General features: G+C 39.8%; 1 protein-coding gene across 1 annotated transcript in view; it reads right to left on the bottom strand.

Moving 5' to 3' along the window:
- Nucleotides 1-23,954, bottom strand: part of tnmd (tenomodulin) — a 53,408-nt gene that overhangs the window by 5,574 nt on the left and 23,880 nt on the right. Inside the window, exons 3-5 of the mRNA XM_069694232.1 lie at nt 13,822-13,962; nt 7,052-7,159; nt 1,219-1,381 (exon numbers count right to left, since the gene is read on the bottom strand). Coding sequence (XP_069550333.1) covers nt 1,219-1,381; nt 7,052-7,159; nt 13,822-13,962 — 412 coding nt within the window. The remainder of the gene's footprint in view (nt 1-1,218; nt 1,382-7,051; nt 7,160-13,821; nt 13,963-23,954) is intronic.

Genomic DNA, 23,954 nt, shown 5'->3' with positions numbered 1-23,954 from the left:
TTTCGCTCTTCCTTTAAACCAGAAATGACTGATTTGTTTGACCGCTCGGGGGGAGCAAAAGCAACCTGCGAGCACAACATCAACATCCCTTTTAAAATTGACATGGCAGACTTGTTAGCAAAAATGTTCCTATTTAAACATCCAGCAGTTATGAACTAATATCATAATTCACATGCAGTCATGTTTTGGATCACGGTGAATTCTGACTCTTTTTTAACTCAGTTTTTTGGTCTCTAGCAGCTAATGAAAGAAAATATCTGTCTTTTTAGCTGCTAAATATTCGACTGTCTGGGGCTGATGGTTGTTAAGTGCATCCGTCTGCTGTTTGGCGCTTAGCTGGTGGTGTGTGTTTTCATGAGAGCAGTGAGAGTGAAACAAAACAGAAAACGTTGCTGGTCAGACGGCTAAATAATGAGCTGAAACTCACCATAAAGCTCTGTATGGTTCAGGGGAGGTGCAGATTCAAGTTCATTAGGACAGTCAAGATCTTTCACAATGTCACATTGTTTTACGGTTGCTATTTGGATGATTGTTCGTATAAAAAGAATATCTATTATTGCTGCATTAAGGTTCCCACCATCATTTCTTAAAATGACTGAGCTAGAAAAAGACAGAGACTGGATGAACTAATCAAACTAGCATGGCAGATAGGACTAATTCATTTACACTTAGTACGTTTGTACTGAAAAATATAATGTCGTCATCATAGAAAGTGGTGAAAATCAGCTCCACCATGACCAGTTTACAAATTAAAGCATCGCTGATAATAATTTGTTCAGTTACTCAGTTCATTCCTTGCTTCACTCCCTCCATCCACCAGAGGTCCCCAGTGTCTCTCTGTCCTTTCTGCCACGCCCACCTCACCCGCTGCCAATTCTGAAGCTTTTGTACTTCAGATGACCTCTATTGCATCATATTCATCACGTGACTTTTCTCATGTAATGTGCATCTACTTTCCAAGCTGCAGTTTAACGTAAATGTCAGAAATACACGCTACCCTCTAGTGGACTGGTGGTTGAATTACATGCTTTGCTGATACTGGGCTGGACCATCAGTCTCTCAACTTTCCTAACACACGCAGCGTATCCTGAGCCAGCTGTTTCCTATGGTTGGGGAAAACACTCGGTCTCTGTGGACCTGCATGTGGCCTGTGGGGATGCCCTCCAGCGAGAGTGTTAATAGTCTCCGTTTAGAGGCAGTGATGGCCCCTGCTCTCACCGCTCAGGGGGGAGGGATGGATCCAGTGGATGGGCAGCTGCTGGCAAATCTCCCAGATCTTGGAGTCGAGGAGGAAGGCCGGGTTAGCAATGGGCTCCTCGGCAGGAACCCACACTTGGGAGTCCTCCACCTTCATATCCATAGCCTCTGTCTCATCCACCTGCTGGAAAACACCACACAGCCACACACATGTTATGTACACACATTTTATAGCATGTCAGAGCCTGCAAAAAAAAAATGTCTTGGCCCCACACAAAGTATAGTCCTGCACTTGGACTCTCCTCCCCTGAGCCATGGAGCAAATGCAGCTTTGCTGTTTTATCTCTCACCTCGCTCTCTCTCTGCAGAGGACAGCAACTTCCTGGCTCCTGACTCCCACTGCCCCGACTCCCTCCTCTTCCTCCCTCTCTCTCACCCTCTTCTCAACCCTCTGGCATGCCCTTTCTATTATACATCATTGAAATTCAGAGACAGTGATGATTTGACTTTTAAATGACTTTAGAAGTGGTCTTCATTACTCTGAGTGTGGCTGCAATATCGTTTAATGTGACAGACACAATAAAGCCTTGCATTTTCCTTCCCCCTCCCTCCCCCACTGCCCTCCCTTCACCCCTCCCCTCCACCACAATGCTTGGCTTGGCACCCAGCACTATCAGCGGGCTTAATTTGTTGATACTGTAGTTCATGAGCTGTAAAGTAAACTATTATTGCTTAATGATAGGGACTACATGTCAGGGTTGTTTAATAGAGACATATGAAGGGGATTTGGTAATGCTTTCCCCTAACAGTGCGGATATTTATTTTCTTCATGTATATGTAAATACACACACAAACAAACCCCTCTTCCCATTCCCTTGTTAATTAGCAGCCCAGAACAGAAAAACAGTTCACTTGACAAATGTTTTTACAAGGTGATTTTCTTCCAGTCTAAAGCTTAATTGCACATTAGTTAAGCTTGATGTAGAATCCTGGGGCTAGAGTGGGAGCAAGAATCATTTATACTGGGTCGTGCCCCCTTTCTCATGCTCAGCCCCGTCACTCTTGCTTGAATTAGAATTTCGCTTTCCATGCTGCTTCTTGTTTGTCATCGAGTGTGACCTGTAGAGGGGAAGAAGGGAAAAAAAAAGTCTCAAGCACGTTCTAATTACATCAAAGATTGCGTCTGGGGCGCGGGGGGTGTTCAGCCAAGCTTTTGACACACTTTCCCCTCACTTTTAAGCGTCGACCGGCAGATTAATGATGACGTGGAGGATTGGTGCAGCAGGGTGGTGGCGGTAGTGGTGGTGGTATTGTGGAGGGGTGATTTGGCATTGAGCTGGTGCGCTCACCATTCCCGTGGCTGCAGAAATTAAAACCAAGCTGAAGGAACACAAACAGCACCCTCTAATTGGACCTCTTAACCACTGAAGCCGAGTGAGTCTTCTCTGGAAAGTAAATGGAGGTCATGACATGGGGCTCACAACATGACTTTGACTTCGCAGTTGAGAAACGACTCCAATAACTTGTAGGAGAGAGCGCCTGGGGGGGAAGTGGTAAAGGTCAGCAGTTTAGCATGGGGCAGAGATTTCTAAATGCCAGTTGACAAGCACAAAGACAATATGATTACAGTCCTCCAGTTCACACACACTTTTGAAAGGCTTTTCCATTTTGCTGTTGACAAATGATATATTATTAGGACACCAGCAACTTTTTATCAAGTATGGGACCTTGGGAATGATGGTTATTTGTTTTGTGCAGTCAGCTGCTGGCGTATGTATGCTTTTCGCCTACAGTGCACAACTTAATTATACACCAGTTGTGCTGTAGTTAATGAATTTACCCTCTCCTGCCACTGTGTCCCAAGGGGAGGGAAACACTGTCGACATGACACATTGTTTAAACTGGTGTTATGTTTACCAGAGATCAACAAAGATTTTCTCACCATACCCAGGAGCTTTCACATTGCTGCACCTAGCAAATTCAGGGCTTTAAAAAAAAAAAAAAAAAAAAAAAAATTCAGTCTACCAGGTGGTGAATTTTAGTTGACAACCATATAGAAGCAGCTTACAATTAGTGTGCTGGTACCTGCTCAAGGCCTGGTCACAGTAGCATCTAAAACAGAGAAGTTTCGCGGCAGAAATAAATTCATGTCGTCGAATTGATTGGATTTGCGAGTCGGGGCAAAGTAAATCCGTGCCAAAATGTTCAGGTTCGTTACATTTTGTTGAATTTTGACATGCAAATTTGTTGCATGGACAAACAGCAAACTGTCTCGATGGTGCTTTGAGGAAACAGACAACCTTGAGAGCCTGAAATGAAGGAAACCGTCTCTACTTATTAGTTCTGTGGGACCACGCAAATTTATTTGACCCTCCTTTGTCAGAGAATAACCTGTTTCCTGACACAGGAATGGTATGAGACAGCAGTAGATTGTACAAATAAACTGTTTGAATGAACTGTGAATTTCCTGTCTTGTTTGGAAACTAGCTAACTGACACGTTCCCCACTTCAATAAATCTTTATTAATGAAATTATAATAGCAACAATCTCGGACAGCTATTGTGTCAGACCGAGTAGCACGCTTGTCCTGAGTTAACAGCTACGCCACCAAGTTTCTAAAATCCCATAGTTTGTTATCCCATTTTCTATTGTGACCAGGCCTATTACTGAATACATCAGCGAACGAACTGAAGTTTTTGTTGCAGCCGCACTGGCCACCCCGCCTTCCGCGAGCTCCTGCAGACGAACAATCTGCACTGTGTGCTTGCAGGACTTTGGTGTATTCACATCGTCTGCAGCGGTGTTGTTTCTCAGCACACTGTTTGTCTGAGTGGGAGGTTTTGGGTTGCTGGGTGAGCTTTGGTCATCCATATTAAGTGGTTCTTTAATGGAGCAAGCAGCATCCATTCACAATGTTTAGGGGTGTGAGGGAGGCGGATGGCGATTTCCGTGTCAGACTGGGGGAACTGGAATGAAGCTCAGGGATTACTCCCTCAGACATTTCATAGAGAAGGCAAATTGAAAAGGGAAGACAAAATCCTGGCAAACAATTCATGTTTGTCACCTGGTTCTCCCTCGCAGGGGCTGCATTTCCTTATCAGCCGCTTGCAGTTTTTCCGCAATTTTTTTCCATTGTTTTTCAACCCAGCTCTAAAGCCTGCCATGGCTGCTCTGAGCCCTTTTTTTTTCTAAAAGCCTGTGGTGGGGTTAAGCTAGGAGCCATTAATGCTTGGCTTTAACCCCTGTGAGCTTCATGAGTTTCACCACCTGAGGAGGAACTTGTGCTGCTCTTTTCCTGGGTCACACGTGGGTGGATTCTCACAGAGGACGGATCAGGGGCCGCTGTTTAATGCGAGGACAGACTTTGGTGAGGTCAAGCCAAGGTCACTGTTTATTACTGAAATATGCCCCGCTGATATTTATTCATTTCTGTTATGTAATCTGGTGTTTTTGAGGTGAAGTCATCTCCTGCAGAAATAGCAGACAACGTTTCCAGTGGTGTAAGTTGGAAAAAAGAATAATAAAAAATATCTGGAATAAATGGAAGATGAATGGCAGGTATTTAAAGAGTTCGATGAGAAGATCAGTCCCAGAGTCGTCTTTCAACAGATGGTGGCCCTGCTCCCAGCTTTAAGTTCAGAGCTGAGTAATGTGGCAACATCAGCATAGCTGGAATGTTGAGATCATCATTTAGTCACACATGATTACAAATTTGTGAGCAAAATCACAAGTTTTGCATTGTGACTACCTGGACTCTGTTAGATGTCAACCTTACAACTTGATATAATGGCAAAGTGTGTAATACACCCATTAGTCCACTAGAGGGTGTTGTGTCTGTGTCACGTTTTTGGCTGGTGGTCTAAAAAAACACTTGGTAAGGGTTACGCACCAGGAAGTGCACAGAAATACACTTCACTTCATGACCTACACCACCTGACAACCACCCCAGCCTCCAAAAGAGCTACAAATTAAATTGCTGTGACACGGGGTGGCACCTCTAGGTAGCCAGGCAACCAGGTGAAATACCAGGAAGTTAGTGTGCTTCATCAAAAACCATTTATATATATATATTAAAAAAATAAAAAAAAAATCTGGCTAGTATCTCCTGTAAAACACATCATTTTCGGATAAAACAATTTAAATATAAGCTTAAGAGGTAGCCTACTGACAGACATTTGTACATGTTCTGACAAGAGCCATGCTAGTTGTTCTATAAGCTAAACAGCTGCTGGCTGTGGCATCAAATTTACATGGTGAGTGGTGTCAATTTCCTCATTAAACTCTGCCTGATAATTAAACACCAGAATCTTAGGAGATTATGATTCCCACAGTTTAAGAAAATGTATTATGTTTTATATAATATATATGTATATATTTTTCCACTTTAATTGCTTATTATTTGCATTCACACATTTGCCATGGCCAAAAATGCTGCTGCAAAGTGTTCTGTTACCGATGTATTTTATTTGTTGTCTTATAAAATCCTTCTTTTGGAAGACAAAATGTGTTTGGAACAACATAATCATTATTACTGAAGTGTTTTTGTTGCCTAAAGCAAACAACATCTGGGATACAAAAGCTGATCTGCAGCGTTACTCCTGTACTTTTTTACTCACCGTCCACTTTCACCACCTGCAGTGCAAAAAGTTTGGAAACACTTTAATAAATGTTTTCTGTAGATATACTGAAGACACCAATTATACTTTCCCCAAAACATACTTTGCACAACAAATTAGTTAGTAATAGTAGCTCATAAACACAATTTGGATGGGACCACATGTTGCTACCTTGTCATCACTTCTCACATGTCAACTTTTAAAGCAAGGTTGTAACAGTGCTTGACTATTTACTGTGATTAGAACAACTTAATATAAACCACAGCTTAAAAACTTTTTTAACTACTGGTAGAAGCCCTCATCACTGGGCCTCCGATGATTCACTTTGGAGCTGTGAATTAAGCCAATTAGGCTTCACAGTGCACAAAAGAAGACAGAGATGGCACGGACATATGGTGCTGCCTGGGCAATTAGTATCTGTAAATGTGAATCAGACATTATGAAGATGAGAAGAATAGAAAAAAAAACAGCATTTTTTTGTTTGTTTGGCATAGCAGCATATGTTCTTAAAGTTAAAAACTGACACTGAACTGACAATTGGCTTATTCTGTTTTTAAAATGAAACAGCATAAGAGCGCAAGGGAGCGTCAGATATTTGCCAGCTACTTCTTCTCAGCTGCAATGTGAAATGTAAATGAGAGCATGCGAGGAGTAGACATTTGAGAGAAGGATTTTCTCTTTGAACATAAGGCCCACTCAGTGAATTGCACTGTGACACTGAAAAAAACGAGAATTTTGATTGACTGAATTTCCATTGCTTTTGCTGAAGTTCACATACAACTATAAGAATCCCGAGAAGTAAAATAAATCACTCTAAACTTGGAGAGTGAGGCTCGTGAATTTTACAAAGAAAACATCTTTTAGAAAATACAATTTTAATGGTTTACCTCTCACTCAGACCTATCTTGCACCTTTCCCCCTCTAGGCTAGTTGGGAAGAGCCTTTGGAAGAGATGATTAAAAATTAATATTGGCTCAAGATTGACAGCAAACACCATTTGATGTAAGCCACAAAGAGGCTGTGGGTTTGTGGGTAGCTTTCTGGCGGTTTCACAGGCACCACAAACCCCAGTTTATTCTTCAGTGAGAGGGCTGGGGGAGATAGCACAAGATGGACAGGCTGAGGATTTGTGTGGGGCTCACAGTGCTCTACTCTGGTTATCTCCCTACAATATGCATGACAGCCTCTGCAGGACTACAGAGAGTCCGAGCTACAGACAGCAGAGGGAGGAGGCATACCAGTAACTCTGTGTCCTCAGTCTCCACCTCTGCCACAGTGGGTAGTTTCTTAGTTTGGGTCCTGATGTAGCACCTCTGATGTTCGGCAAACCGGATCCCAGTGATTCCCTTTGAAAAAGAAAGAGGAATGAAGGGTTACTTAGCAATTCAGATGTATGTATCATTCATTAGCTGTCTGTGATGTGGATATCCCATAAGAACTGGGGCGATCGTTTTAAAACGCTCAGCTTTTTGCTGATAATCAAAAGCTGTTAGAAATGTTAAAACCAAATGAATGAGAAGAGGTGTGTTTTTTTTTAATCTATTTTTTCTTTTATCGTGTTATAAAATGGATGACTGCTCAGCCCTTGCAACACAGCTCCTGCTTTCAAGCTGAATGAAGTAAAAAGTTGGGGCTGTTCCGCTGTGGCTAATACTTCATAACAGTATATATCGCACAGGGGAGCCAAGTGACATTGTTGAGAATGAAGTGTTTTCTACAGAGTGCCCCCATTGAATTAGCCAGTCATAGGTTCCTGTCACTCTCTTAATCTGTGCAGTCAAGTGTGGAGTCACTCTCTTCAGCTCCACTGATGATCCTCCACCATGTGGACTGTGGCTCTATTCAGTCTGACACAGAGAGCCTCAATAGGCAAGATCTGTTAATTCTCCCTCGCCGCTATTCTATGTTAATCTAAGATATTCAGCCGAAATAAGTCTGAAAGACTTTCAGTAGATCAGATTGTATCCAATTTATTTTCTGCAGACTGGAGCTGCTCATTCAGCACACTCTGTTAGAACAGACAGCAGGATCTACATCTGCCACGGCTACTTTAAAATTGTATCAAGTGAAAATTGTTTGAGCAGTACCATGAAAATGGACTTGATTCAATCTAAAGTTAATTACAGTAACACAATGATTGCTATTACATCTCCTTTGAATAAGCTATCTTGACCATGTTGGTGCTATTTCTACATTTTCTGTGGTGCTGTCAGTCCGAAAACCAGATACCAGCTGCACAAGACATGATACAAAGTGATGGCTGTCATAATCCAGCGCATGTAATTTCATCTGTGTGGAAAAAGGATGGGGCAATAATGGTCTCAAGCACAAAAGCATGATGTTTATGCCGGGCTTTATTGTGATGAGTCTCTGTTTAATTTGGGTCTGCTGTGTTGGTGAGCTGCAGCAGAAGAGAACAAGCCGATGTTGTGATGAGATACAATGATTACTGGGCTTGGTCAACCAGAAAATGAACAAAGACACATTAACACAGGGATAAGAAATGGAAAAACGATGTCTTTTTAACAGACAATACTGAAATATCCACTTACAAGATACCCATCTGAGGCTTTTGAAGAGACTGAGAACATGAAACTGCATGCATCATTCAGTTCATTCACAACTAAAGTTGTGTCTGCAGATATTTGTTTTGGTCGATGCATTGATTTTAGCAGCAAAATTGTCTGTATTTAAGGAATGTTTCATACTCATGAAGCATATAACATCCAATCCTAACATTTTTTTTAATTTAAAACTGTATAAAATAATATTTAACTGCATCAAAATTGTATCCAATTTGACACATTACACATTATCAATATGGTTGTGTTAGTTTATTACCTTGGGTGTGCCTGTATGAGTCTAAACTAATCCCATTTTTAAGGACTGTGCATCTTTTAGTTACTTACGTCAAAACATAAAATTGATCAATTAAATTACTGAGAAAAAGATTTAACTGAATTACAGTTACTACTTAAAATGTTGGTGATTACAAAGGGGTTACATCTGAAAATATTCTTTTCAGTAAAAAGCTTGTATGTAAAATATTATATTGATTTTGTTGCTCTCCATGTCTAGCCAGGATCCATTCCTTTGGCATTATGCGCAAAAATGTTGAACTTTGTTTTTGTTTGTTGAATTTGCACCACCCATCGTCTGCTAATCAAATCAATGCTTATTGCTCTAAGCAGCTACATTGAGGCAGTTGGACATATTGGCAGAAGAAATATCTAAAATTAATCATTCAGGTCCCAGTGTGAAAAATCTATAAAAAGTATGCAGCCCTGTTGATAGTTCTATTATGTCTCAGTATGGAGTTGACCTGAATAGACTTGTGCTGTGTTCCAAATGGTGTACTTGTGCACTAACACCCACTATGTTGAGTGCATAAGTGTGTTCACACTGTCAAGTACAGAAACATGCAATGCACTACATGTATCAGGATGATGCACTCAAAACGTCCAAAAAAAAAAAGGTGTGAAGCTCTGGACACTTTTCACCCTAAACGGTCGCCATCTTGGCTTCGTAGATGAAGGGGCGGGCCCACCAGTGTAAAGAATTTTTTAAATTAAGTTTTCCAGGAAGCTGCAGCTGTTCCTGAACACCACACAAACGTTTTTTTTTTTTTCTTTCACTACAGCTGCTGGAAAAAAAAAATAATCGGTGTGTTTTTTTGAGTGTGTTAAACAAAGGAAACAAAAACACGCTCTTAATTTCAAACGGATATAGGAAGTCGGCCGACCAATGGCGAGTCCATCAGCCAGTCACCTGACATTCGCTTGGCCAATGGTGTAACCATTTCGTTAAATCAGTGAATACGCACGTTTTCACCTGCTGTTGGTAGTGGTTAAACTAAAAATGCTCCAAAGACGGAAACTATGGACGGATGTATGCTGGACGGGAGTTGTGATGCTTTTTTTTTTTTTTCTTTTCTTTTTCTGAGAAGAGTAGAGGGCATAGAAGATTAAAAAAAAAAGTACCCGTTATTTTCATATTCCTCTGTGACCAGCACTTCTTCATGGCTGAAGGCTTTCTAAAAGAGAGAAACACATTCCACGCGAAAAACCGATGATACACACAAAAACAAAAAAACAAAACAAAACAAAAAAACCCTCAAACCTACAAATCATACAAACATCTGCTCCTGGGTTAAACTTTTTAAACCGCTAAACTTTTGTTGTCAGGGTGGTTTCTGTTAAGCTTGCCAGCAGTTGTTTTCTGCTGCAGCGTTTGTGTGGCTCTGCTAACCTAACTGACTTTATAGTTTAGCCTCCAACGACTTCACGTCCACTGGTGTGGCGGTATTTGTCAAAGTCTGAGAGCACAGCTATGTCATTACATGAGCCAACATATCAGATCGGATAGATAGTATGCATCGTCAGATGTATTGGCTTTCGGATTTTTATGAGCAAGACGCAGCGTGAGCAATTCAAGAAAAAGTGAACTGTTAAAACAAAGCAAATGTGTCACCAAGTGTACGTTTGTGTGGGACAATGTGAGCCAAAATGCTGGGAGGTTGTTTTAAATTTTGATACAACGTCCCAACATTATGTCCAAGTTAGAACGTACTCACACACAATAGACGACGCAGGTTACAGGTTTGACCTTCAGTGTAGGTGAGGCACTAAAAAAAAATAAGTATATTTTATTTGTACTCCCATACTAAGTAAATACATAAGCAATTTCACAGTAAGTCTTACGCTGTGCTATCTTACTTCCACAATCTGCTGACCTGTATGATTGGGAGTGCTGCACAGCGTGGTAAATGCAGGTTATTTCAGCTGCTGTTTCCTTATCTGTCTTGACAATCATCTTTGTGTGTCGGTGAGAACGCACTGGATTGGCGCTTCTCTTTTTTGAGCCACAGATTTCTTGTGAGACTTACGTGTACTGTTGCTTCAAGACATGTTCTCCCCCGCGTGAATTTGAGATATAACTGGCAAAAGAAACCTCTCTGAGAATCGCCTTCCACTGGTTTCACCCAGTTAAGAATAGTTTCAGGTCTCTGTTGTAGCAGCATTTCCTTTTCTGTGTGCTCGTTTTCCATCATATGCTGCTGAAATCTGCAGAGCTTGTGGCTCGCTGCTTTTTCCATTGGCAGCAAAGATGGTGACAAACTAACCTGCACTTAAACGACATATTCACAGTTTGACACAGCCCCAAGGTAAAAAGCCTTCACTTTTGTCACAACCTTTGGATAAAAGTTTGATTTTAGAAATCGTTTGTTCTGCAGTTTTTAATTTTGTAAACTAGAGATGATAAAAATGCGGGACATCGTCTTAATATGTTGGACGCGGGATGAAAATACTGTGCAGTCCCGTACTAAGTGGGACACCTAGTATCCCTACATTAACACGAATATCACTTACAGAGTGGCTGCATTCTCCAGCTGTTTCTTCCATCATCTGTGGGGATTTATGGACGTTGTCTTTCTGGAACTTCAGGCTAGATGCCATTTTTAAGGTAAGAAGCTTGAGCAAAGCCAAATCTGGCAAATACCTGTGCAGTAATATTTAAGTGTTATGTGTGTGTTGCCTGATCATGACAGCCAGGTGGTAAATGTTAAAAAAAAAAAAAAAAGGATATGTCCACGCTTGTTTTACATAGACCGGTCCAGTGATTCAGAAGAGGCCCCGGCTCCTCGGGTTTCCTCTCACAGTTCATACATACAAGTTAGTTGAACTGCAACTTTAAAACTGCGATTTAGATGTCACTGTGAATGTGGTCGTGTTATCCTACATGTCCATATTACACTGTATGTATGAGCGCTGTGAAAGACCTGTCGAAGGTCTACCTTGCCTCTTGCCCAACAAGAATGGGCTCCGGACCTCAGCAGCCCCGACATAGATAAATGGATATCCGTTTACATATGTGAGCGACAGAATATGAAAAACATCTGTAAACATGATAATGTATATGTTTCAGTATAAAACAGGCTTGCCGTTGCACAGTGTGGATATGTTCACAAGCAGAAGTTTGTGTCCCGCTGTGAGGTCTGTTTGAGGACGCTACAGACTCTTGCGTTTGATAGCTTTCATGCTGACTTGTTGAATCCTTTAAGTAGTCAGCTGGTCTGCAGCGCTGCAGGCATGGCTTGAGGGAGTTACCTGATATTTGTACTGTTTAAATTAAAATTAAAAAGAGACAACAAGAAATTGTGAACATTATCAGTCGTAATTCATTTAATAATTGTCAGAAAATGTTTTATTGAAAGAGTTGTTTGGATCAAATTTAAATGTAACTAGCAGCAAGCTTGGACCACAGTTCTTTGGTCTAAAAAGGCATCACTATTTCTTTTATTCTTTTTATGTGTAGTCAAGGAAATGCTAAGACTTTTGTGCTTGAGTCTAGGAAAGATAAATACATGTCATCTACAAAGAGAGATGACAGAAGTACAGCACCAGCAAGTAAATTTACCTTTAATCCAAAGGTTATTTTAGAGGCTTCCTACTGTTTTTGACAGAATTTTTTTTTATTGCATGGTTAAGGCACAATTAAGCCTTAACCAAAATTATAAATCGCTCAATCCTAATTTTGTTTGACCTTTCCTTTGGTGTGCAGTTAAAACTACACAAATTTGTGCTTTGTCTCTGAACCTTTGTTCAGAAAATTTCTGGAAAATATTGAGGCCATTTTACTTAACTGTGCTTCTGTTCAGTTGTTCAGTTTGTTTTAACATAAAAATGACTGCGGTAATTTCCTCTTAGGAAGGCTCATTCTCCATTGTTGCCCGTCTCTCCTGTTAAAATGAGGCTGGTGGTCCACAGTCCTGGTGCCATAATCCCCTCATTTTCCATTCCACACAGCCCTTAGGCTTGATGGATATTGTTTTAAAGGTGGCCTCGGTCTGTGCAATAACATGTGACATTCCCTTTTATTGTATTAAACAGAATCCATTCTAACATCAGCACATAAGCTCCCACTTAGCATGACCTATTGTAAGTTGTGTCTGAGTCCCCTTATTTATTTATTTTTTTGTCACAATAAAGTTTGACTTGCTCTGCTCACTCGGATGGTACTTAGTCTTCCATGGTGGAGCACTGAATCAAACAAATCTCCTCAGGGGACGTGCTTCACGAACAGGAAGTGGAACAAGCAACAGGCACGTGTTTATGCATTTGTGTGCGTGTAAGTGGGACACGCACGCATGCTGGGCTTGATGTGGGAGAGAGGAACAAGTAGCAGTTGATTGCAGAGGTTTTTTTCTGGTGTTGTTCTGGTTTCCAGCATATAGCTGTTTTAGATTCACAAAGCCCATTGTAACAAAAACCACTCAATATGGTTTTTTTTTTGTTTGGGATGAGGTGCATCCTGTAACATTCAGCCTCGCTACCCAACATTTCACAGTAAATAATGGTGTGAGAGTAAGAGCATTCATTACCCAGTCAAGCAGCACGCTCCCTTCTCTGAGGTGTAGCATGTGTAACCTCCTGCACACTCGAACAGGATTTAGGAATGAAAGCTAAGTTAATGAGTTCTGCTGGAGACGAGATTGCAGCGAGAAAGGTGTGAGAAACAAATAGAGTTAGGCTTCTTAATGGTGTTTGTCTCTGTACTGTGAAGAAGTTGCTGTTGGGAATTAACGGGAAGAAAGTGCTTTTTTTTTTTTTTAGTAAGACTGATTCTCCTTTCTTGGCTGCTGCTTGCACACATAAACGCATAAATCTCCACTTGTACTGCTGCTTTAGTATTAATTATTGAAATGTGTCTGTATGGTATTTTGTTAAATTGTATTTTTGATCCCTCTGTGGACACCTCAGTGAGTATAGATTTTGTTTTCACCATTTCTGAGATGTTTCAAAGGTTTGTCACACCGCTTTATTCATAGAAAGATAGACGGTTAAAGAGGAAAATATGATTTTTTTTGGGGAAAGGATTATTGTTGTCAATCGTCTCTTTGAAAAGGGCAAGATACGAACATCATAATATCTACTTTGCTGAAGAGAAGACACAATTATAGCATCAATTTTTCATCAACAGAGGAATAGCTTGTTTAACCTGTACTTACATTTTTGAAGTCGTGCACCTCGAGAACCTCCTGGCTCCCGTTTCCCACTCTGAAGATTTCAATGCGGTGAGCAGGGTCAATCTCCATCATGCTGTCTGTCTCCACACCATCCAGCACAGCTTTGTACTGATGATCATACACCTGCAATGACACGACCAGTCACATACCTCTGTGATTAATTCATGAATGCAACAGTGGCGTAGATATCATTCACTATATCAAAAATATAAATCAAACATGAAGATTACGCCAATTTCTCAGTCCAGCCTGACTGTCAGTCACTTTGCTTCATGATTTAACGGCTCTGCTCTGCCCACATATCAAATTATTTTCAATTATTCAAACAGATGTTGTTCTCATTGACAGCTGTTTCCCTGAGTGAAAAAAACCAAACATTAATGAGTTGATAAGAGCATTGCATGCAGGATTAAGGATTATTCCTGCAACAAAACCAGAAAAAATAACTACGTACTGTACATGAAAGCTAGCAGCAGAATAATGGCCAAAGTAATGGTGACAAGTATGAATGAGATTGACACATATGCACAGGTTGTTTAAATGTTCGGTGTGTTGAGATCTGTTGACAGAAATGGCCTGTAGCCTTTTTTGGTTAAATGGGAACAATTAATAGTTTCATTTTGTTGCCACTATACTGTTAATATCATGGCGTTGCTACCAGCAGCATCAGCTTCAAATGCAGTACTTTTCAAATTTACTTTATATTTCTTTGTTGGAAATGACATTTAAATATTTTGTCTCCTCTCCTTTCCCCGTGCTACTGTGTCTCACTTTTACTTCTCTCCCGCTTCTTTTTCTTCTTCTATTGTTTAATGGGTGATGACAGCCTGCCTCAACTTCCTGTAATTGAGCAGAAAGTCAGAAACATCTAAAAAGTCTCTTTTCACTGCAAAAAAAAAAAAAAGACGAATCATGGTTCACTTTGATCGGGACCGAGACCATTTCTTTTAGTCTGGACCTGAAACACCTTTCACACCTGCCATTTTGGTTCTGAACAAACAAGTTAACACCCTTAAATGCAACATCCAACTTGTGCAGTCAAAGTAACAGCTGCTTAAACGATGATATTATACATAAAATAACATTTGCGTCAACACTCACTTGAGCAATTAAAATGTTTGTGTTGACAAGCTGTAAAATCTATTGATTGAAATTAGCCTGAAGTAAGTAAAATAAAGCCATTTTTAATTGGCCGTACAGTTAAAGCTTTTTCTTCAGTGTTGCCTTAAAGCGGTGTTGTTCATCACAACTGCTTGCTTATGTACTGTTCTCGGACACGCATGGATAGCTCTTAAAATTCCCTGTCGGAAAAATGATTCATGCCCACCAGCTGAAAATATGCTATTAATATTTATGTGAGGGTTGTGTTATGATGAGAAATATATTGCTGAGTTCATCTTCATCTGTCTCAGTTGCAAATCAGAGCCTCGCCAATGAGACGCATGATTAATGAATACACTCAGATGGGAGTCCATCAGGATTTATATCCCCCATCAGAACCTTCTGAATGTCCTCTAATGCTCAAACACAGAATTAGCTTTCAGTTTAAACTCTCTCGCATGTTCAGTATTTAACATGTTTTGCATTTGTTTGCTTATACGCAGATTCCAGCACATTTAAAGATGCTGCATTACATTTAGGGATGGCTTTTTTTTATTTTTGGTGCGAGAACAGAGTAATAATGATCAAATGGGATATAATTTTTAATAGACGATCACTGTTAGAATGGCACAAGCCTATAAATCTCCATTAACATGGGTCACAGTAGCCTTGGCTCCAAAAAGAAGTAGAACTTTAAATTGTCAGGAGAAGCCAAATTAAGATGGGCTTGAAATTTAAGTGTCAATTGCGCAGTTATGGATAAAATTGGGGCTATTAAATAGTCTGCAAGTCCGTGTGGTGAATTAAACTTCTATTTGAGCATTTCTTTTATATTAACATAAAGGTGGAATGGGGGAATAGATTCTAGAGGCTTATTGATTTATACTAAAACAGTGAATTACATTTTCAGCAGGCTATCTCTTTTGATGAAAATCCAGCAGTGAGAATCTCCCCACCGCACCAGGTTGAAATAAATAATAATGTATTACAACAGTTTGACTTCAACTGGTTCAATAGCCAAAGCTGCTGCTGTGCACAATAATTGGCATTCTGAAAATAGAAATGAATAGCCTCTGTATGGTCTCTTTTCATACTTATAGATACTTCAATACAGTGGGAAACTTGCAGTTGGATTTTATGCTGTAATAAAGGGAAGACAACACAACATTTTACCTCATTGTAACAATGGCGATCATTATAATTAGTTTTTGCGCTGACTCTCGTTATTTTCATCCAAATTTGTTTAAAAATAAGTAAAAGGGGATTTAAGGAGACTTGTTTCTCATCATTTCTTTTTTCATTTATAAATAAGAATTTCACAGGAACTGTCGCTTGGCTACAAAAAAGCTGTGAAAGTTAATTAGCTTCACATATGACACCGAACAGGCAGATAAAAGGCCAGCACATAGGAAAAGCTCCAATTTATGTTACAAAGGACTTGGAAAGGCTGCTATGTGACTACTTTGGTCACAAAGATGCCTAATACGTTTGAAGCACTTCAACATTTATACCACTGTGACATTAAAGCTGTAATGGGCAAGACTTTTATTTAAAAAATACACCTGGAATGTAGGTGGACCCTAAAAATCTCAAGTCCAGGGCCTCTTACTAGATCCGTCAGAAGGACTTGTCAACCAGCTGACCATTTATACAAAATGGCGAGACAGTTCAAATGGGTGGCTCTGCTTTTTTAATATTTACATGGACATTAAACGAACAGTACCAAAAATAGAGCACCAAAGGAGGAAGCTGGTGGTGCAGCTGCAAACGACACTGGCGACACAGTGATTGTGACACATGAATGAACCAGCTGAAGCAAACACCAGTTCAGCCACATCGCCGAAGCCTTCTCATCTCAAAGACACCTGAGCTAACTCCATCTGAAAACACACAAAACAAAAAGATAAGTGGACCTTGAGTTTAGATTTGTTTTTGTTAGTCTACTGAACCTTCAGGTTTCACCACTCTAAACATTTTAAACATGCAGGAGCATCATACCTACTGAAGCTTTACTGTTTCCCCCTCCACATCAGATGTGCTCAGTTTTCCTTCATTTTATTAGGGTTAAAAGAAATATCCCCAAATACAACAGAAATGCATACATGGTATTGTAAACTTCTACATTTGACTTTTTTCTGGGCATCACATGCAACATTGGCTCTATTTTATTTTTTTCCAAATGCAATTTTTCTCGTTTACTTTAAAAACTGAAGCTTCTTTCAAGTTAATATTTTTTTTGGCCTTTTTTTCACTGCTTTCATGAAAATACAGATTAGTGCAGCTTTGATTAATTTCTGCAACCTGTTCTGTGGACGCTAGAATCTACAATTTAATAACAATAGCCAACAACTATGTTATACAAATGCATGTCTAACAAGATTCTTATAACCTATGTGAAAATAGACAAATAAGTGCACCATGTCTACATTTATGGCCATTTAGAGGTATTCAAAAGCTCTTAGAACAAAGCATACCATCAAGAAAAATAGTTTGGTCTAAATTTGTAATTAAACGACTAAATATATTCAAATTTATTTACAAAAAACACCATTGTGTATTCAGTCTCCTTTTTATGAAGATACATTTAACCATTTATGCCTATATATTTGAAATTACAATGTCTTCCTTCATTTAAGATGTTGTCCACGGTCTTCTGATGTTTGTTAAGTCTGGTTAAAGTAGACCTCAGACATGCACTTTTTCCTTTTTGTATCATTTAACAAATATCCTCAGCAAGTATAACATCCCCTCTCAGCCTGCCTTCTCATAACCACCATTCCAGAAGAAACTGTCTTTGTTAATTAATCTGGCCATTCTTTGAAACAGTGCACAGCTCTCTGAAATCACATTTCATGATTTTCCGGATTTGACATTTTCAAACTCAAAAGAGCTTCCTGTCAACATGTGAAGTTTCCTACTGCGGCTATAAGCAACAGCCTCTAATCTGAAGTTCAGCTCAGACTCCCTGTTGTCTCACCAGCGTTACAACTTCTAAGAGCACGTTGAAGTGCAAAAACAACTTGCAGAGTTAGTTTGTAAGAAAGAGACCGTACAACGGCGAGTTTGGATGTTACTGTTGTTTTTCAAAACTGAGAAGTGTAGTTGAACGCTTAAAGATTACACAGCAAACAACCCATGGCACCGTAGTGAAATGCCATTGATTGCAAAAGGAACATTGCTGTGAACTAAACCTTGTTAGACATTTGAAAAAAATTGGCTTCCACCATGTATGATATCCCTCCGAAACAGCCGGACCTGTCTCGCAACACAAGATGCCGCAGACTGTTGTACAGTACGAGATAAAGAATTCAGATCTCTAAAGCCAGAAAAACATTCAGACTCAGGAGCAAGAGGCGATCTGTGTGGAAGCCTTCACAGACAATGCCTTGTTTATATCCTGTGTTCAAGGTTTCTGTCTGAAGTGATTCTTAACAACCTCCTCCTAGATGGTTTCAAACACCGACTCACAGTGAAAGGAATGAATGAGAAGCGGCAGGCACAGCCAGACCTGCGGGTTGTTTGTGCGAATGGGTTCTGCTGTGGCACCTGAGGACATTAAGCAAAGGTTACATAGATGTTGTTACAGGTGAGTGGGTCACAATTGTGTGTGTGTGTGTGTGTGTGTGTGTGTGTGTGTGTGTGTGTGTGTGTGTGTGTGTGTGTGTGTGTGTGTGTGTGTGTGTGTGTGTGTGTGTGTGTGTGTGTGTGGGAGGAGAGAGCCTGTGAATATGCGCATCTATGGAGGAGGCAGTCGTGGGAATGAGAGAGATGAGCTGATGACAATATGTCCTCTTAGTTGTCCTTGAGGGTTTGAAGATAGAGACTGCAGTCAGGCGAAACTGGATGCCTGTCACTCATAGCGGGGCGGTGATGGGGTGGAGGCGTAGGGGGTTAAGGTGGTGCGGGGGTTGCGCAGTGCACCGGGCCTCCTGGGAGCTGTAGCCAGCCCTGTGATAGATCGAGGTGGGCAGCAGCTTAGACAGTCACACCAGCAAACATTGTGTCCTTTTGATTTTAGTCCTTTTAAAGTCCTTGCTGGTTTTAAAGCACCAAGAGACTTCTGGCTTCAAATTCTGTTTGACAAAGCCTGGCATGTATGATAGCATATTTATATGCTGCAGTGCATTTCAAATGTATCAACAGATATATATTATTGACTAAAGAAATAGTAGTTTCTGTACCTTCTTTTAACCCAATGACTACTGATATAATAGTTTAAAAATATACACTAAAAATAATGTGTAACTATAATATCTACTACTTATTTGGAACATGTAGCATGTTTTTTTTTTAAGGGTGCAGTTTTGACCAGATTATGTTTTCTGTCAATGTAATGACAGAAATGTTGAATTATTCTATCTGCATAGCACAACGTAACATAACAAATAAATCACAATGAAACCTTTTAATCGTTAGATTTAGGTATCAAATATACTCAGCTGAGGTTGAGAAACAGTCTCAGTTGAGTATAGAAAAAGCCAACGTAAGGAACATAAAGCATTAAAGTTTATCTGAAACCACCATATTTCCCTAAAATTTCAGTGATTTTTGTTGCCCAAATCTAACCACATGTGCGAGTGAAGGTTAGGCATTCCATGCAAAATTACTATTCGATACTAGCAGGGAACAACTCTGAAAAAAAAATATCAACGCAACATTTTTGTTTTCACTCCAATTTCTAATGAAGTTGAAGTAAAAGAGTAAGACGATAGGATCTGAAGCCCGGTCCTCTGCTGGCGTGGTTACACTTGGTTTGTGGTTGTGAGGGCGATTGGATGTACTGCCAAATTCTCAGAAACCACATTGGAGACAACTTATGGTTGTAAAATGAACATTCAATTCACAGGCAACAGCTGTGGTGAACAGTTCTGCAGTCAGCATGTCAATTGCACGCCGTCTCAAAACTTGTGGCATTCGTTGCATTGTGTTGATTGATAAAACTACACATTTTAAAATCCCCTTTTATTGGGACCAGTACAAGGAACACCTGTGCAATAAATATGCTGTGTATGCTGGCATCTTAATTTGCCCCAACTGTCAAGTCGATGGATTATCTTAAAGGTGAAGTGCTCAAGAACACGGATTTAAAAACATTTGTAAACAAAATTTAAGAGAAATAAACCTTTTGTATTCATAAAAGAAGTCTCATTTAAAGTCATGAAACATTGGTGCAAAAACAAATGTTGAATTTATGTTTTTGTTGATTGACTATTTGATCTTTCATTTTCTTAAGACTTAGAAAATCATGACCCATCCTTAGTGAAGACGTGAATCTGTTCTCTTGTCAAAATCCAGTGGCTGCAATTTCTGACTGAACATAATCGACTCGGCTGTTATCTTTCTTTGCAAATCTAAAACTACTCTGAGTGGTTCCAGGATCCATTAATACCTTTTTTAGTTTTTAAATTTTTTTTATGATAATTTAGAAAGACCCAATTCTTTGGTAATGCAAATGAACCGATGATAGTAGTAACAATAGTATAATAGATAATAATATTGATAAGTGAAAGTACAATTTTATTCAAACCCTCCCTACTGCTGGATACTGACTGACTATGGAAGGATGAAAAAAAAAAAAAAAATCACTAAAAGCTGTGATGTTTTGTCATTTTCTTTTATGGCACAATACATTTTTCAAATACATATTGTCATGATAATAGTCTAAAATTATTACAATAGAACAGTGCTTCATCTCTGATATCCTCTTCAGTCAAATGAGCCTTTTCTTTGCCTTTCGGCCCAATAGGTGAGCAGTTTTATCTGACAGTTTTCTTGCTCTTTCAGATCTTGTCTTGACGTCCACAGTTGCTCTTAAATGCCAGTTCTTAATGACATTTCATACAGTGGAAATTGCAAGCTGGAAGCCCTTTGATATATTTTTATATTTTTTTCTGGCTTTGTAGGCATCAATTAGCTTCATTTTCAGGCAGTTGCATAAAGGAGCCTGCATGTTTGACGTTTGAAGAGTCCGAGAATTTCTCAGCTCTGAATTGTCATGGGTTGATTTTAGACCCGCCTTACAAGTCTTAATGAGTCAATTAACGCCTAAGAACTGAATGAAGTTGCAGGACTTTGCATGTTCCTATAATTTAGATTCATTTTGATATAAATTTGCAGAAATGTGATCATATTTCTCAACATTACATTTTCAAACAAGAGGCATAGACGTGAGAATGCCTACTTTCTCAAATGTGTTGGTTAATGGAAGATTGTAGGAGAGCAGGACTTTTTCATGGGCCATTTTTTGACATGTCTCAATAAGTAAAGCATAAATTAATGATGGTTGTATTACTACTTATGCTCCTTCTCCTTTTACCTGTTAAAATGTCTGCTGTGAAAAATATATATTTTGACAAAAACATAGCAAGTTTTTAAATAGAGCTGTGAATCGTTCAAAAATATTCAAGATTTGTACTGATACATAAACTTAAATATCTGTTCCTGTACGATTGTTTTTTCAATACTAGTTTTACAAAAATCCATTTTCGGAAATGGAAAACTACATCCGGCAATATGATACAAATCTTTTGTTTTCATGCAGTAAAGAGGGGGAGAGTTTAGCCCAGGTTATTTTCTGTAGGAACAATTCAAAGCTGTCTCCTAAACGCCTCACGTGCAAGTGGTGCTACAGTTCACCAATGTTAACTCAACGCCTCATGATTTCGATAGACGCCAGCTTGCTTGCTGCACACAGAGAAGCCTCCATTTACTGCAGCGCACAACTCGGACAAAAACTAGTGTGAAAAAAGTGAAGTATGTAGATTTACTCACTTAAGTTTAAACTGAGTATTTTAATCTACGCGAGCGAGCCTACAAATGGGAAAACACTGTATCGGCTCACTGTTGTGAATGAAAATTTACTTCTTTGTTTGGATGTAGCCAAGGTATTGAAATTTGTTACCAAATGACACTGCATTTTTTGATTCTGCAACAGTTCAGTTGATGCCATAACTATAGATTTTGGTTCCGAGCCCCTTTGCAAACGACTGAGTTTGACCTCTAGATCAGGGGTGTCAAACTCATTTGAGTTAAGGGGCCACATACTGCCCACTTTGATCTCAAGTGGGCCAGACCAGTAAAATCATAGCATAATAACGCATACATAACGACAATATTTCTCTTTGTTTAAATCATTGGTGAAGGTTTTTGGATGATAAACCCTGTTTTAAGGTCTTTCTACAATAAACTAGAAACATAAAGACCAAAAACTCAGACATCAGCCCACTGTTTATCTGCCCCGGCTCTCCTCTGCAGATTCCCTCGCTTTGTGACGCGTTTGACGTCAAACGCGTCACAAAGCGAGCAGCGAGCGCTGCTGCCTGTGGCACCGAGCGCTTCTTCCTCCGGAGCAGACGTCGCATTTACGCTGTTTTTGAAGCAATTACTGGATCGATAAAAAAAAAAAAAATAACAAAACGTTTGTACTCATAAACCTCCATATTCTCATAGAAATGCAATTTATGTCTTTCTGTAATTTTCACACTTAACAAAGTTATCCGGCGGGCTGAGCTAGACCCCCTGGCGGGCCGGATCCGGCCCGCGGGCCGTATGTTTGACACCCCTGCTCTAGATCATATCTTTCTAATGATGGTCTGTGTACTAAAAAAAAAACCTGTAAATGACAAAGTTTGGGATGAAAGCTAGTTTATAACTTGCTTTTAGAATTTTGGTGCGAATTTCTTCACATTTGAACCACAGATAAGTTATCACTTGGTTAACAATGATGGTATGATTTGCGAATGGTTGGAGAAATCCTTTTAACAGAGTGTGAATGGAGCACTTGACCATATTCGATCGAAAAAAACTGACATCTATTCAAGTGTTCTTCAGGAATATCCTGAATTGCACTTTCAATGAAACTTCAGACAGTCGTGCTGTATCGATGCTGAGTCACACAGTCCATTTCCAGGTTTTCCATATGTGAAGTATTAATATTGGCCAGTATTTCAGCCAGCTGAGCATGAAAAAGCAGAGTCAGTTGATCACCTCGGCTTTCTTGCCAGTGATGCACTGTTTCCCTTGTCTGTACTGCTGGCTCTTTGTCCTCCAGCAGCCTGCACCAGATTTATTTTTCAGAGCTCAAGTCTTTTCACATGGGCAACCACATGGGAACGACTAATGTCTCCCAAGTACTCCTTTTGCACTCTGGTTGGCAATGTTGTTGTTGTGTTAATGGTGTTTTTTTTTAGTTTTTTTTTTTTTAAATGTAACATCTCGGTAAGACATATTCAAAATTGCCACTGCTGAGGTGTAGCAACAGGAACACAGTTACTGCCAGAATAATTAATCCTTCCCTATGATGACAAAGTTACACACTGGCTCGCACTTAAGTTTCACCAGAAACACAAGAAAATGACAGGTATGAAAATTCTTAGAAATGTAACACATTAAGCCGAAAGGGAAGTAGTAGCTACTGCTTATGGAAATATTACTTAAAGATGAGGATCTGCAAAGGAAGTAATTAGAGCTGGTATAGTGTTCCCCCCCAGAAACAGCAGTGCAGATGGCCTTCACACATGTGAACGCATGCTGTCAGGCACTGTGTGGTATGCATATTTATGGATGTGTTTTCTCTTGCAAGGTGATTTTAACAGATTTTATACATAAAATGAAGAGAGGAGAGAAGATAGAGAGGGATTTGATTGTGTGGTGTCTTGAGACCATGGGGATTATGCTTGTGGACACTGATTACCAAGCCTGTCAACTCCCAAGGTCTGGAGAATTTGGATAAATGAAGTAAGAATGCTCTCCAGCTGCCAAACACACGCAGGCTGCTGTTTGGTGATGCCTGCTGAATTCAGGCAGCACGTTCTGGACAGGCGCCAGCATGGAAAATTCAATTTAGAAAATACTGGTCAGTCACTAATGCATCATCAACTTAGTCGGTACAGGGTAAAATGAGCCCATTGGCAGCGCATGACATTAATCTCACTGAAGACAACCTGACAACAAGCACAATACAAACGGCGCAACATGTTGCGAACAGTACAAATACAGTATGTGGTTGTATAGCA

The sequence above is a fragment of the Brachyistius frenatus genome, unplaced genomic scaffold (genome assembly GCF_029030835.1).
Source record: "Brachyistius frenatus isolate BFR_SWC_R1_liver_20210118 unplaced genomic scaffold, ASM2903083v1 Contig_17, whole genome shotgun sequence".
Lineage (NCBI taxonomy): Eukaryota > Metazoa > Chordata > Actinopteri > Embiotocidae > Brachyistius > Brachyistius frenatus.
This window is presented reverse-complemented; position numbering and strand designations above follow the sequence as displayed.